The sequence below is a fragment of the Gavialis gangeticus genome, unplaced genomic scaffold, assembly GCF_001723915.1.
Source record: "Gavialis gangeticus isolate Ggan-Ray unplaced genomic scaffold, GavGan_comp1, whole genome shotgun sequence".
NCBI classification, from domain to species: Eukaryota; Metazoa; Chordata; order Crocodylia; family Gavialidae; genus Gavialis; species Gavialis gangeticus.
Window position 1 is genome coordinate 26,887,617 of NW_017729011.1, and position 13,973 is coordinate 26,901,589.

Here is a 13,973-nt window from a genome sequence, read left to right on the forward strand (position 1 = left end):
CCCTGGGGGATCCCACTGCCCACATCCTTCCAGGTTGAGAAGGACCCATCCACTACCACCCTCTGGGTGCGGCCCTCCAGCCAGTTGGCGACCCATTTGACTGTGTGGGTGTCTACGCCACAGCCCCCCAATTTCTTAATGAGAACGGGGTGAGAGACAGTGTCAAAAGCCTTCCGGAAGTCCAGGAAGACTATGTTCACTGCTACTCCTGCATCTAATGATCTGGTGATCAGATCGTAAAAGGCCACCAGGTTGGTCTGACAGGACCTGCCACTGATGAACCCGTTTTGGTTGCCCCTAAGCCTGCAGTCCCCTGCTGGCCCCTCCTGGATGTGTGCCAGAATAATTTTCTCGAACAGCTTGCCTAGGATCGAGGTAAGACTAACTGGCCTATAGTTTCCTGGGTCCTCCTTCCTCCCTTTTTTGAAGATGGGAACCACGTTGGCCCTCTTCCAGTCCACCGGTACCTCTCCAGAGCACCATGAGTGCTCGTAAAGCCAAATTGATGGAATATTGATTTTTAGTTGGGAAGGCATGTTGTGTAAACATGAATAGAAGTATTCCTCTAGTGCTGTTTCACTTCCCGTGTCTTGCTTGGAAAGGAAAGTTGTGCTGAGTAGAAATTGCTTTCCCAGAAATTAAACTTGTATATCATGTAAATTAAAAAAGACAACGAAATTAAAGGATGTGGAACTATAGATTTGTACTGCCCTTTCTTCTAAATGCCTGCATCACATTGGCAATGTTCTTTCCACCTAGAACTAACAAGCCCTGCCAGCATATATGGACACAGCTCAGAAGTTTCTAATTCATGGTGACTTTAATTATGCCTACTAATTTATTTCAACTGTAGCGAAGTCGTGGCACAATTGGTTTGTGTCATCGTTAGCAATAAGATAATTCATTACAAACCTCTTTCGTTTCTCAGATAAATGAGAGAATCTGGACTCTCAAAATCTATATTTCAGAACATGCAACTTTCCTTTTGCCACAAAAATGGTTTCTGCTGGGCAAGAGTATCTTATTCTTACACTTGTAACCAAGAAATAGAGTTAACCGTTCACCTAATCCTACTTCATAGTCTTTAATCCTTTTGTCACACAGCACAACAGTAGAAATAATTTTGGAACTGGTATGTTGTTTAAATCTTCCCTGTAGTCATTTGTCACAGTTCTCTGTTTCTTTATTTTTTCATCCTGTTTACTCACTTTTACTACCTGAAACTCCATTGCAAGATTCTCTTACAGAACTTGCATGGACTATTGGTAGAATACATAAGTAGGCAGTTGCACAACAAGCAGATTTGTACCAGGAAGACCCATTGCACCTGAGTCTCTGGAGAATAACATTTTACATTCTGTGAAATAGGGTATCCCTCTCTAGATCTACCATACGGCCTAATACTGTACTACTGCATGACTAGCAAGAGCCATGATTCAGTGTGTCATTCTTCAGTTGTCAGTAGAAGGCAATGGCTAATATAATCTTAAAGGTTAGCTAATTTTAAGCACTGTCCCTTTCCTAAGCAAATCCTTGGAGATCACTGAACATCAGAATGATGATAGATATTTGTTTAACAAACCCCACTAGTGCATAGAAGAACAATGTGGGTATTATTTTGGTATTTGTTCAGCTGTGCCACACAAGTGCTAGCAGATGTAGTATTCACACTCTCATACTCAACAGTTTGTTTCTCCTTTCCTGGAGAAATGAGACTGCTAGATTCAGTTTCCTAAATTATTTTAACTGTCAGATAATTTTCCAGTTGGTAAACTGTGCTAGGATTCCCCATTAGGCTTGAGGAACCCGACTGTCCTAGTTGGGCAGATCTTAGCTTCGTATACCAGGAGGTTGCTTTGGTAGATTCTTTACCAAGCTAGACAATGTTGAATTTCACGAATTAGTATACAAAGTATGTATCATTGTTATTATTTTGATAACACCATGTAGTTCTGGTACTTTGATTTATGCCCACTAATTCGTTGTTTCCATCATTTAATATAACATGTTTTCTCTGCTCCTCACATCTGTGAAATAGATCCTTTTAATTCTGTTTTTCTAGACAAATATTCTTCCTTTGTATGTTGAAAGTATGTGCCAGAAATGAAAGAAGTATTGGCAAAGTGGAATAACAAATGCCAGTAGGCTTATCAGGAGAAAGATAGATAAAAGTATTATGTAAAATGGCTAGATATGGGAAACATTAAATTTCATGCCCAGAAGGAGGCTGAGAGTGGGGCAGAACAGCCACCCCTGCAGCACCGGTTGCTGCTTCTGCACCCTGCTTTGCAAAATCCTGGAACTGCTTCTGATGGCAACAGATCATATATTTTCCAGAATGGCACTGATTGTCAAACTCAGCACCCAGCTGCTGTTCCTGCCACGTGGTCAGAAAGTGGGATACAGTTGCACCACTGCACCCTTTCTGGAAATGCTGCTGATTCCTTTAGGTTTTTCTTGGCACTGTAAATGAAAACTGTTCCTCGTTGACTAATTTACTTAATTACCAGTTCGTCTTTTTTTCTCTTCCTGGTCATATCACTGTAATATTTAATGAATATCAATCTCTCAAGCACTCTTATGTACAGTGACCAAAAAAAAATTGAGGAGATGGACTGGAATCATAGGTATATGGGACACAGAAACCTGGCTATGGGGGTACTTCATGAAAGAAGGCTTCACTGAACATGACCATGATTTTTGCAGTCTAAATGCAAGACTTACTTTTTTAATAAGACCTTTCTCCAGCACTGACAGTTATGTGCATAATAAAACAACTTTGGTTTTTCCCATTGAATTAGAGCCATGTTTTTCTCATTAAGTAGGTGCATAGCCATTAGGTCTATGCATTTGTGGGCACATTGCAAGAACATCTGCTGTGTAGCAATACATTGTTAGAAGTGGGTTTTAGAATGAAACATCTGCCCAAAGCCGCTGTCATCTGGCCTAATTATTTCCTAAAAGAAATATGAGTCTCCTTGTGTTGCCAGTTAATTTGGAGAGTACCTGATGATCTCAGAGGGTTTGAAACAACCCTCCACAAAATGCTGGGAATAAAAGTGTGCACCTCCTGTGCTCATGGCATATTGTAGTTCTTGATTGCCAGGCTTCAGACACCCAAATAAGCCTCTTATTTTTGGGAAAATATTTAACTACCCATCTCTGAAAACCAGGTCCCTTTTAGATGGATCATCTTGGGCGCACTGGTTGTTTCTGAAAATGAAAGCTGAAAGTGTAACTCTCTGGGAACACTTGGCTGACTTAGGCATTGATCTTTTTGCTATGCTTGTAACGCGTGTGTTCTCAGCAGTGCATGCATTCTTGCTCCTATCACACATAGAGGGAATCAGAATTATTGCAGGATTCCCAGAACACCCTAAGGGACATGTCAGGACCATTTTGCCTCCTGTACTCCTGCCTGTCATGCAGGTACAAGACGTGAGCTTGGGGGAGAGCTTTGTAGAGCTGTTCTGCTTCCTCCCACAGTGATGGTGGAATGGGAGCAGATGGGAATGAGAATGGGGGTGGCAGTGAGCCCCTCACACTCCTCCTACATACTTGCTAGACAGCACAGCTGAGCCAGCCTGCCAGTGGAAACCACTGGTCCAAAGGTTGGAGTTGATGTAGCTTCCTTTACGTCACAGTGTAAGAGGGAACTGGGGACTGTGCTCTAAGCCAAATCTGTTACTGTTTGTTTATTGGTATTACCATGTTCTGCATGCTCTGCAAGCACAGAACAAGACGGGCCTTGCCCTACAAGCTTACAATCCAAGTGTCAGTCAAGAGACAACAGGTGGATATAAACACCTAATTGCTATCTGCTCCTGGAGGCAGTGGAGATTTTTACTACTTCTTACTTAGGGTTACTCAGGGCTTGTAGCAGAGCTACAGTTTAAAGCTGCACCAGTGTCACTGGTCAGTCATAAGGAGCCTGGGGTCATGTTTTCACCCAGATGCCGTTTTACATCCGATGACTGAGTGGGGAACTGGTTAAAAGGGATCAGAGCTGTTGTGTATGAGTTTGTCTTCCTGTGGTTGCTGTACATCACCAAAGAACATACACAGCTTACAAACACAGACCCAGAAATGTACTGTTCACACAAGGAGAGCTCTGCCTGTCCATAACTGGTCACAGTCTGGAGTGGCAGTGTTGGTTGCCACAGCTTCCAGCACCACTGCTCCCCTGCCATCAAAGGTCCAGACCCATGGGGAGTCTTGCACACCAGATCACATCTGCAGGCTGACTGACTCCCGTGCACCAAACCCATGCTTTATCTGGCCCATGGACCAATGTCTCCCATTGGACCCAGCTTTCAAACCAGCCCTGTGCTACTTGTACAGCCCACAGGGCCAGAAGGTTAAGCACCACCAGTCCTGAGCCTCAGGCTTACAATAATTAACCCATTTCTGGGAGTAATGTTGGGTGAAGTTCCTAAAGAGGACAATGATTGCAGCAAATACAAATTAACACAAGTGCAAACTCAACCTGGTGTGCTGTTTTACAGCTGTAAGTTTCGGCACCTTTGCTCTCTCATGCATGTGCAGAATGTAGGTCTGAAGGAGACCACCTGGGGTTATTTTGTTAGTATTATTTGTATTAGTAAAAAGAGTATGTCACTTAATAACTGTGACTAAAAATAAAGAGTCTAGGCACTCAGGAGTTAATGGAGGTGGTCCCAATCCAGTTTATTTTAATCTTAGGAACTGTAGTATATGTAACATTTCAAGAAACAGCCAGAGGCCAGTGTTTCAGAAACTGACTTTTACCCGTTACTGTAAGTGGACCATTACTATAAGTTAAACACAGTGTTTTGGCTGTTCTTGTTTTCATTTTTTAATTGCTCCCAGGTTAATACTTTGTACATCATATTTTAACCTGAAGCCACTGAAATGCATGGAAATAAGAAGTTAATAATGGAAAAACTGAAACAACCATCAAATGCTGTTTTGAAGTGAAGTCACTTCTTCCTGTTTTACATTCCTAGGGTAGTAACCCAAGAGGGACAGGAAAGTGGTGTTTTTTCATCTCAGGCACCAACCTTCTGAGTGAATGGCTGGATCACAAGTCTTTCTGAATTAGTGGGAGTCTTACCAGTGATTTTTTTTTTTTTTTTTTTTTTTTTTTTTTTTTTTTTTTTTTTTTTTTTTTTTTTTTTTTTTTTTTTTTTTAATGGGCTTTGGATCTGGCCCCATATGACCAGAGTGTCAAACAGCAACGTGGTCATTACTACTTGTTAGATGATGGACTTTGATTTTTTAGAATACGACCACCCTTTCCTAACATCTAAGAAACATAATAATCCCAAATCATACCTACTCCCTCACAAAACTCTCCCACCCAGATGCTTGTCTTTCTCTGTTCATCATCTCCCTGGAAAAAGCCTGGGGAGTGAATAAGAAGCAGCTTGACCCCAAAGATCAGTGAATTCAGGCTATGACAAGGTGAGTTAGAAGTCAAAGCCGGAGTGCGACTGAAATGTGAAACATCCCTGTTCTTAACGAAGGGTTAGCCAGAATCCCTCAGAGCCTCCAAGAAAGGCCAATCTCTGGGATATCCTAGACCCAACCTATCTTTTAAGGTTTCTGCAGTGAAATTAATACCTGACATTGAACCCAAAACAAACTGGGAGGTAGTGGAACTCTCAGAGAACAAAGCACTGTGCTTCATGAGAAGCAGCCTTAAAAATGGGCTGAAGTTGTTGAATGGTCTTAATGTGGGTACAATGGTGGTAATGTGATACAAGTGAAGAGGTGTGACTCATTATAACATGGTTTCTTCCCATCTCCAAACACGAATGTTAAAACACTCTTAGCTGCTGGCACTACCTGCACTTTGCAGAGGAGCTGCAGGTCCAGTCTTAGTCCCAAACTGCAAAGCCAGTAACAAAAGGTATAAACTCCTAACAAAAGGACTGATACTTCCCCTGTGAATTCTCCCAGTAGATTGGCCCAATATTCTGAATATTATTAATCTCAGGGTGAGCTCTAACCAATTCACATCCTCCGCTTGCATTATTGTTTAATAAAATAATGTGCTCTTACCTTCCTTTTTCATATCCTTGCATGACAAAGTATTTAGCAGAATTTGCAGAAATCTGACAGGCTCACACCATGAGCGCTTCTGCTATGGCCTCAAATTTGCAACCTCAGGGCTGTCAACCTTGTGCCTTAGTGTCCATGCCACCCCAGCCCCCCTTTCTCCCTCTAGAAATTACACTGTTAATCACTGTATATTAGTATAGATATAATCCAGTGATTCCCATAATGACTTACCAGATGGTTTATCAGTTGAAGTTGGACTACTTGTAACTGGTGGCATGGTTGGTAGAGTTGGTGGTAGAGCCTTTAAATTCTGATCACTCTGAATTTCATTGGTAGATATTTGGTTAATGATACGGTTGTAAGTGGGAGGTTGATACACTCTGTTTGGTGGGGGGGGAGGCTGGGGTATTGGCTTTATGGATGGCATTCTTTGACAGTGTTCTTCCAGCTGTGCAATAATTATAGACTGATTATTGGCAATTGTCATCAAGTGTTGGTATTTGTGCTCTAAGTCTTTGTATTTGTTTGCAAGCTGCAACATATCAGCAGTTTGATTCAGTATCTTATTCTCAAGTTGGGAAAGTTCTAACGCATTGTCTCGTTTGCGGATAATTTCATGCAGTAGCTGCATATAAAGTTGTGTGACCCGAGAGTTCATGTTTCGACTCTCTTTTCTTAAGAGTTTAACCTCATTTACTATCCCACCATCCACCTCCACCAGTTGCTGAAGAGTCTCTATTTGCCTCTTTTGCTTTAGAAGTTCATTGTTAAGTAATTCTAATTCTTGTTTATTCACCCTGTTTTCAAGTAGAACCTCAGGCTCCTTTGAATTAACACAAATGGCACCTGTCACTCTCTGCTGAGGTACAATAAAGGTATAAGTGCATTTGTCCTGTGTATCAGCAGACCGCTTATACCTATTCGTGTAAATGAATTCTTGCTCTGTGCCCTCATCGTTGTCTTCAAATTCCTGTGGCTTGCTTGCGGTGGCTCCCACGATAGCAATTAAGATTAACCAGGTCAGTCTTGTTGCCTTCATGATCCTTTATTTTTTTTGGATATTTTTCTTTTGTAAAGGCCCTTTTAAAAAATCTGTTTAAAAATAAACAAACAGTAAGTAATAAAAGGAAATAATACCAAGAAAAAGATAAGCAACTGGCGCATATATCAAAAGTAAACTTAAAAAAAAAATACCTAAATATATGCTACAGTAGAAGTAACCCTCCAAGTATAACCAACAATACCCAGGATCTGCATTTACAAGCTCTGGGTGGAAACTTGATTAACAATACTAGAAGTGATGCAGAACTCTCGGAATCGCATGAGGTGCAACTTTGACACAGTATGGCCACTACGTGTTATTTTACCTTAATTAGTAGCCTTAGACCTCAAACTAGAAAGTTTTGGATAAATTGAAACCACGGTTTTTGAACCACAACTGTTTTGAACCACAGAGACATTTCTACACAATTACTTATCTTTCACACATTTATTAATTAGAAACTTGGACCTCTAAACATTGTGTACATTAAACTTGAACATTTTTGACTGGTGATTTTACAGGTCAGAGTAACTTGAATTTCTTTTCATCTGATATGTTTGTTGCAAGTCTCACAAGGACAGCGATGTTCATTTTGTGCTCCTTCTAATAGCAGTCTGACTTAACAATAGGTACTAACTTATTTGTTTTCAAGAGTCCTACCCATTAATATTTGCCCTTTTACATTAGTTTGACCTATTAATATTTCATCTTTACACTAATGATATCATTTGGGGGTTATTTGATTTTAATCCTCAAAGCATCAAGCTAACCAAAATGGATCCCTCTTATGCTTGATAGGCTGCTATTGCTTCAACTGCCAAATGCTTGTAGCCAGCAGCCTTTCAGCCTGGTGCGCGGGGATCACTCGGACGAATAGACTTTCCTCAGGCTATTCCAGTTTCAACTGTGAAACCAGTTGGCTCTTTAATACTGAAAATCTGTAATGGTGTTTTGTTGCTGAATAGCATATTTTTCTGAACATTTATCATGTTGTGTCTCTCTCTAATGGTGAAAGAGAAAAAGATCTCCATAGTCCATAACGTTTTTGGAATCGTATAAAAGTTCTTATGTATAGCTTTAATGATTTATTATGATTTTATAGTAATTTACAACTCAGTATTTTAGGGCTACAGATGGATAAAATGCGTGCCACAAATGCATTGTCATCTATAGGCTAAGTCACCTGATTTACAGTATGGCAGTTTATGCTTTTTATTTTCTTTTTTCCTAGGCAATCTGTAGGAAAACTGGTTTGCCCTTAATGCGTGAGAAATCGAGATGCTTCTATGATATTTCTAGGTTGTTTTTTCTTTGTGTTCTAAGGAAGAATAGTGATCTTAATTGGAAATCCTTGCAGCAAATGACCTGCACTGTGTATTCCATAGGCCCAGGCATGACTTCATTTTCATGAACTAGTATTATTCTCATGTGGGGACGTAGCTGATAATTGGCTTCTTTCTGATGAAATTAGGATTTTTTTCTTGGCCTCTCTGAATGATTCTTGCCTCACTATGTGCAAATAGGAACTCCCATTAGGACTGTGATGAATTTAAAAGGACTATATGACTTCTAATAGGCATATAGAGACAAAAAGTCTGTAGTCTTTTTCACCACATACATTTTTTTATTCTGACTTTGGTATTTTAGCTAATATTTTGGGGCCTAAAGAACAACAAGAACCTTGGAAAGTACTGTGAGAACATGTTGCATTTGAGTATATGTGCATATGGGTAGTTTGGTTTACATGAGAATAATACAACGTGAAGTTTGTTCAGTATGTAATGCCTGGTTTGATTTCCTTTCTTTACGGATATGTCATTGTGGTTATGTTTTCTTATACATATAAAGCATTTCACACGGGGTAATGATTCATAACTTGGATGACAAAAACAATCCATCTGGGGGGCAGATTTAGTATACTGAAATCATTAAATTTGTAAGCAAGGGTATAGTAACAGTTGGAAAATAAAATGACTGTTATGGGGCCAGATTTGGTTTTCATGTTGTAAAAGGACCTGTTCCTCAGGAAGCCTGATTTGATCCTTCAAGACATGGACCTCTGCCGTTCCCTGTGGCTTTTGGGGTAGGGTTCAGCACTGGGTCCAGAGTGCAAGGCTGGTCTGTGGGCCTGATTTGGCCTGCAAACCAGCCCCACATCATTCATCTAGCCTTTTGGACCTGCTGGGTTTGTCCTACAGAGTTCTTCCCCTTGTTCTGGAGTACCTCGGGCCTTCTGTCAGAGTGATATGGCTCTTGTTTTCAGTAATTTGGCCAAGTAGTCATTAGCAGTCCCTTGGTACAGTGAGGGCATTCTTCCAGTACGTAAGGAAGTCATTGATGAGGCCGTGGATGACTAAGGAGGCTGATCGGAGATCCACATATTTGACTACAGACACCGTAGATAGTTGCAGGAAAAAGGAGTAGTGGTGTTGGGTCACAGCTCTTTCCTTTGTCTTTTGTCTCTCCCTCCTGTAGTGAGGCAGGTTTCACCTGAATGATCAGTGCCTTGTCATACATCATAGTACCATTGGGGATGGTTCATTGGCTCAGTCTCCCCTGTATTAATGTTAATATTGCATTTCTTCAGATTGGCTTTCAAGGTGTTCTTGAATCTCTTCTTTTGCGCACTTCTAGAGCAGTGACCATCAGTGAGTTGAGAGTATAGGATGTGTTTTGGGAACCGGTTGTCAAGCATCCTTATGACAAGTCCTGCCCAAAAGAGCTAGTGCCATATAAACATGGCTTCAATGCCAGTGGTGTCACTTGAGCCAGAATGCTAGCGTTCATTCTTCTGTCTTTTGCATTAATACGGAGGATTTTCTGAAGTCGTTGCTGATGATAATGTTTCAGGTGTTTGTTACGTCATCCAAGTTTCACACCCATACAGTAGGGTATGGATGACAACAGCCTGGCAGATGAGAAGTTTGGATCCAAATGTCATGATCACTGAAGGCATGATTTCAGGGACATCCAAAGGCAGCCTGGTAGATTTTATCCGGTGTTAAATATTGTCATCTATGGGCACGTCTACATGTCGCCCTACAGTGACATAACGTGGTACATCACTGCACAGCGTGCTGTGGTGATGTTACGATCATGTGAGTCTACATGTAATCTCCAGATACATCGCCGTAGTGATGCACTCCCCCAGGATAGTGTGCTGCTTTGACAACATAGCAGCAAAATTGAACTGTGTACTGTGCTTTAGTACTTCCAAAAGGATGTACTAAAGCACAACTCTATAGCAATGTTGCCATATGGCAATGTGTAGACGCACCCTATGTTTACTTTTTGGGAAAGGTGGCTACCCAGCTAGGGGAAATGCTCAGTGGACTCCAAGGATTGCTCTCTAATTGTAATATGTGGAGGAGCAACTGGTTGGTTTGGGGTGAGTTGTTAAGGTATCCTAGCTTCATAAAGTGAATCTAAGCATTTCATATGCTTCAAAGAAGCAATCAAGAGTGACCTGGAGCGTTCAGTTGTGTGGGCACATGCAACACTGTCGTCGGCATATTGAATATAGTAATGGAGATGTTGGTTTTCCTGGATTTGGAATGTAACCAGTTGATGTTAAAGGGATTTTCATCCATGCAATACCAGATGCTGACTCCAGATGGAGTCCATCAGCAATGAGATGTGAAATATCTGTGGTATAAATGAAAGAGTGTTAGTGCAATTACACATCCTTGCTTGACCTGTTTCTAATAGTGAGTCGGTCCATTTCCAAGCCATTACTTTAGACAGTTGCTGTCATGTCATACTGAAAAATCTGATAATGGTAACAAATTTTGTCAGGCGTCCAAATCTCATCAGGGTCTTCCATAGGGCCTCTCTGTTGATTGAATCAAAGGCTTTATTCAGGTCAGTGAAGGCCATTAAAGATCTGTGTTGCTCATGGCTCATCTGCAGCTGTCTAGCAACAAATCTGTTGTACCTCTGAGTGGTCTGACAGCATGCTGGGTCTCAGAGAGAATCGCCCCAGCACGGGCAGTGGGTCTTCTGAAGAGAATGCAGGCGAGGATCTTCCCAGCTATGGACAGGTGTGCAATACCATGATCATTGCTGCAGTCTGTTCTATTGCCAGAATTATAGCTTGTACATATTCACTAAAGACTTGGTAGTTAAAATGTCTAAACCAGTGGTGCTCAAGTTTTTAGGCTGGTGGGCCAGTAGTGCCCAGTATATCTGCAGGTTGGATCTGACCAATGGTCCCAATCTGGCACCCAAGGCAGTCATGGCAGGGCCCAACCAGCTGTGTGTGAGGGAGGGGCATGTGGCCTGGCCCCAACCGAAATCTGTGGGGGGAATGAGGTTTGACTCGGCCCAACCTGCGGTGGGGCTTGGGGATTGTCAGTGGAGCAGGGTGGCAGTATTAATTGCCACTGCTTCCCTGCTGCCAAATTTCCTGACCCCTCGGGAGTTTTTCAGGCCGGATGCCATGACTCCATGGGCCACGTTTGGTTAAGCATACCTACTCTAAACATTTTATCTACAGTAAGAAGGTACCATTTTGGGCTGTAGGGGACAATCAAGGCTTCCTGCTCCTGGCTCCTGGGTGCTCTTGGGTGCCTGGCACTAGAACTCAGCAGAGACGTAGTTAATTGTGTTAGTCTTAAGCCAAGTAGAAGGCAGGGTAGATTTGCACCATATAAAGTAACCAAAGTAGATGTATATACAGCACAAGACTTCATGGGCTGCAGCTCACTTCATCAGGTGCATCACATCACAGCATTCGATTAAATTAGTTTTGTGAGCTGCAACTTACCAAAATTTACTTGCGCTGATTTATAACATTTACTTTTCACGTTTTCCAGAAGGTCATTTCCTGTAAGAGGTTGCTCATAGTCTGTGGTACAGTCGTTTTTATCTCTGAGTCTGTGCGTGTGCTTATATCCAGGTATTCTGAGTGACTGTTCAGTCAGTCATTAACATTGCTCTGATACAACCCAAAGAGCTGACAGATTCTCAGATTTGTTTAGTAAGTTTCAGCAGTGATTCAAGCACGTCAGCAGCTGTGATCCTTGTCGATCCATTTGAAAGGTGTTTATACCTGACAGTTCTCAAATTTTAGTGGAATTTGAATGACACTTGCTCTTTTTTGTAAATAGCAAGGGATTGTTCCATGTGTGTTTGGCAGGAATTTTGACAACTTGTCAGAGACAAGTTTGGGGTTCAGTGTGCCCAAAGGAGAAAAGAATCGGCTGCTGCAAACAAGTTCCATGTATTCTTTGAAGCAAAGTTATTTGAAATCCTAGAAAAATTGGGAACATAAATTAAAATGACCCCAGACAGCTTTAACTTGCATAACCAGCATTTGCACAGCAGGTCACACTTAGTGACCCTGGCAGTTTTCCAGGACTCGTATTTCCACACAGATGAACTATTCTTGCAAATGTCTCCAGCGTGGTAGGTGTAAAAAAGGCTTTTATTTCCATATGTGAATTGCAGGCCTTCTTTCCTCACAAACTCTATTTATTGTGACCCATGAAAGGAAACTCATTTTTTCTGCAGAGTTCCCTTGTGTCCCTCTTGCCTCATGACTTTAATTGACTACAGAAGTTGGGGTAAATATTCCTTTTTCAGGCTGAAGCAAATTCTAAGAGTTTGTTGATATTCCCCAATAATAATTCTTTTTTCTCTTTTAGAGAATTGTAGGGGAGCAAAGGAAATTCAGTACATTGTCTTCATCTTAACACAAGAAGACCCAAACTGTGTCTCTTGTGCCTTCCCTCAGGGCACTTCCTTAAATATATTTCATGTTCCTTCATTGTAGCTACTATTCAGCAATTGGACACTTGTTTTACAAATTACACACTTTTCTCTGTGGGCTGTCCACAGATCACTTTTTTTCCTTCACTGTTGCTGACTGTACTTCTTCAATGAAAAATGTATGTGAATAACTGTGTAGAATGAGTGACAATTATTTGCTTTTGTTACCACTGTGAGGTTGGTTACATAAGTCAAATGACTTCTCAGAGTGGATGAAAACAGCTTTCTAAATGAGATGTCTGCCTGAACAAACCTTGTGCAATGAATCTCTAGGAGAGGAGGAAGTACTCGGCGAGGAGAAAGCAGGGAATGGGACAAATGAGCACATGCTGTCTAGACAGGCCTAGGGAAGGTTAAGACACTTCAGTCATCAGTACCTCCAAATTATTTGTGTAAGCAAACATTGTATTTTATTTATGTACAAGAGACTCGCCTGTTATCCAGGTTTGTTGTGAGATTTTGCATTTATTGCGTCTCCGGGGGCTATATGTTCCAGCTCAGCTTTTTGGATTCCTGCCAAGTATTTGCATTAGTTGTTGCCCGTTTCCCCATAACTAGAGTTGCATTTTGGCCAACCCCCACTTGCCAAGTCCAACATGTTTCCCTCGGTCGGTCATTGTTTTGAGTCGCAAGGGTTGGACACCACTTGGCTCAGGACATGGGTGGCTCACAGATATGAAATTCCCCTCTGGTATCTGGCCACCCCATCCAGACATTTTACCTGTGTTCTAGCCCTGGTCACAAAAACAAGGGCCCTTCTGCTTCTTGAGCATCTTGTTTCCTGCTGCACCTTCCTCTGTGGTTTCTTAAACTAAAATGATTCTGCCTTTGAAAGCCAGGAACTTTTAAGTGCTGTCCTTGTTTCCTAACTCCATGAACCTGAAGTCCCCTATTATGCAGAGCTACAATATTTAAAGGCAGGCATTACCCACAGTTTCAGTGTGAATTGCCATAACTGCTTCCAAACACACCTGGTCAGACAATATGTCCTGTCCCACACAAATGTGAACTCCTCTGCAAACAGCTTGAACCATGGGAGGAGCTCCTGTGCCATTAGACCTGACCCCAGTTCCCCAAATGGAATAAAGAATACCAGCAAAGGATTTTTTTTTTTTTTTTT

The 13,973-nt window shown here is 41.6% G+C and overlaps 2 protein-coding genes across 3 annotated transcripts in view; one reads left to right on the forward strand and one right to left on the reverse strand.

Moving 5' to 3' along the window:
* RALGPS1 (Ral GEF with PH domain and SH3 binding motif 1) overlaps positions 1–13,973 on the forward strand; it is a 286,042-nt gene that overhangs the window by 105,718 nt on the left and 166,351 nt on the right. The window lies entirely within an intron of this gene.
* The window catches only part of ANGPTL2 (angiopoietin like 2), a 27,388-nt gene that overhangs the window by 8,226 nt on the left and 5,189 nt on the right, over positions 1–13,973 (reverse strand). The window contains exon 2 of the mRNA XM_019510928.1: positions 6,274–7,134. Within this exon, the coding sequence (XP_019366473.1) occupies positions 6,274–7,081 (808 nt within the window). The 5' untranslated portion in view covers positions 7,082–7,134. The remainder of the gene's footprint in view (positions 1–6,273; positions 7,135–13,973) is intronic.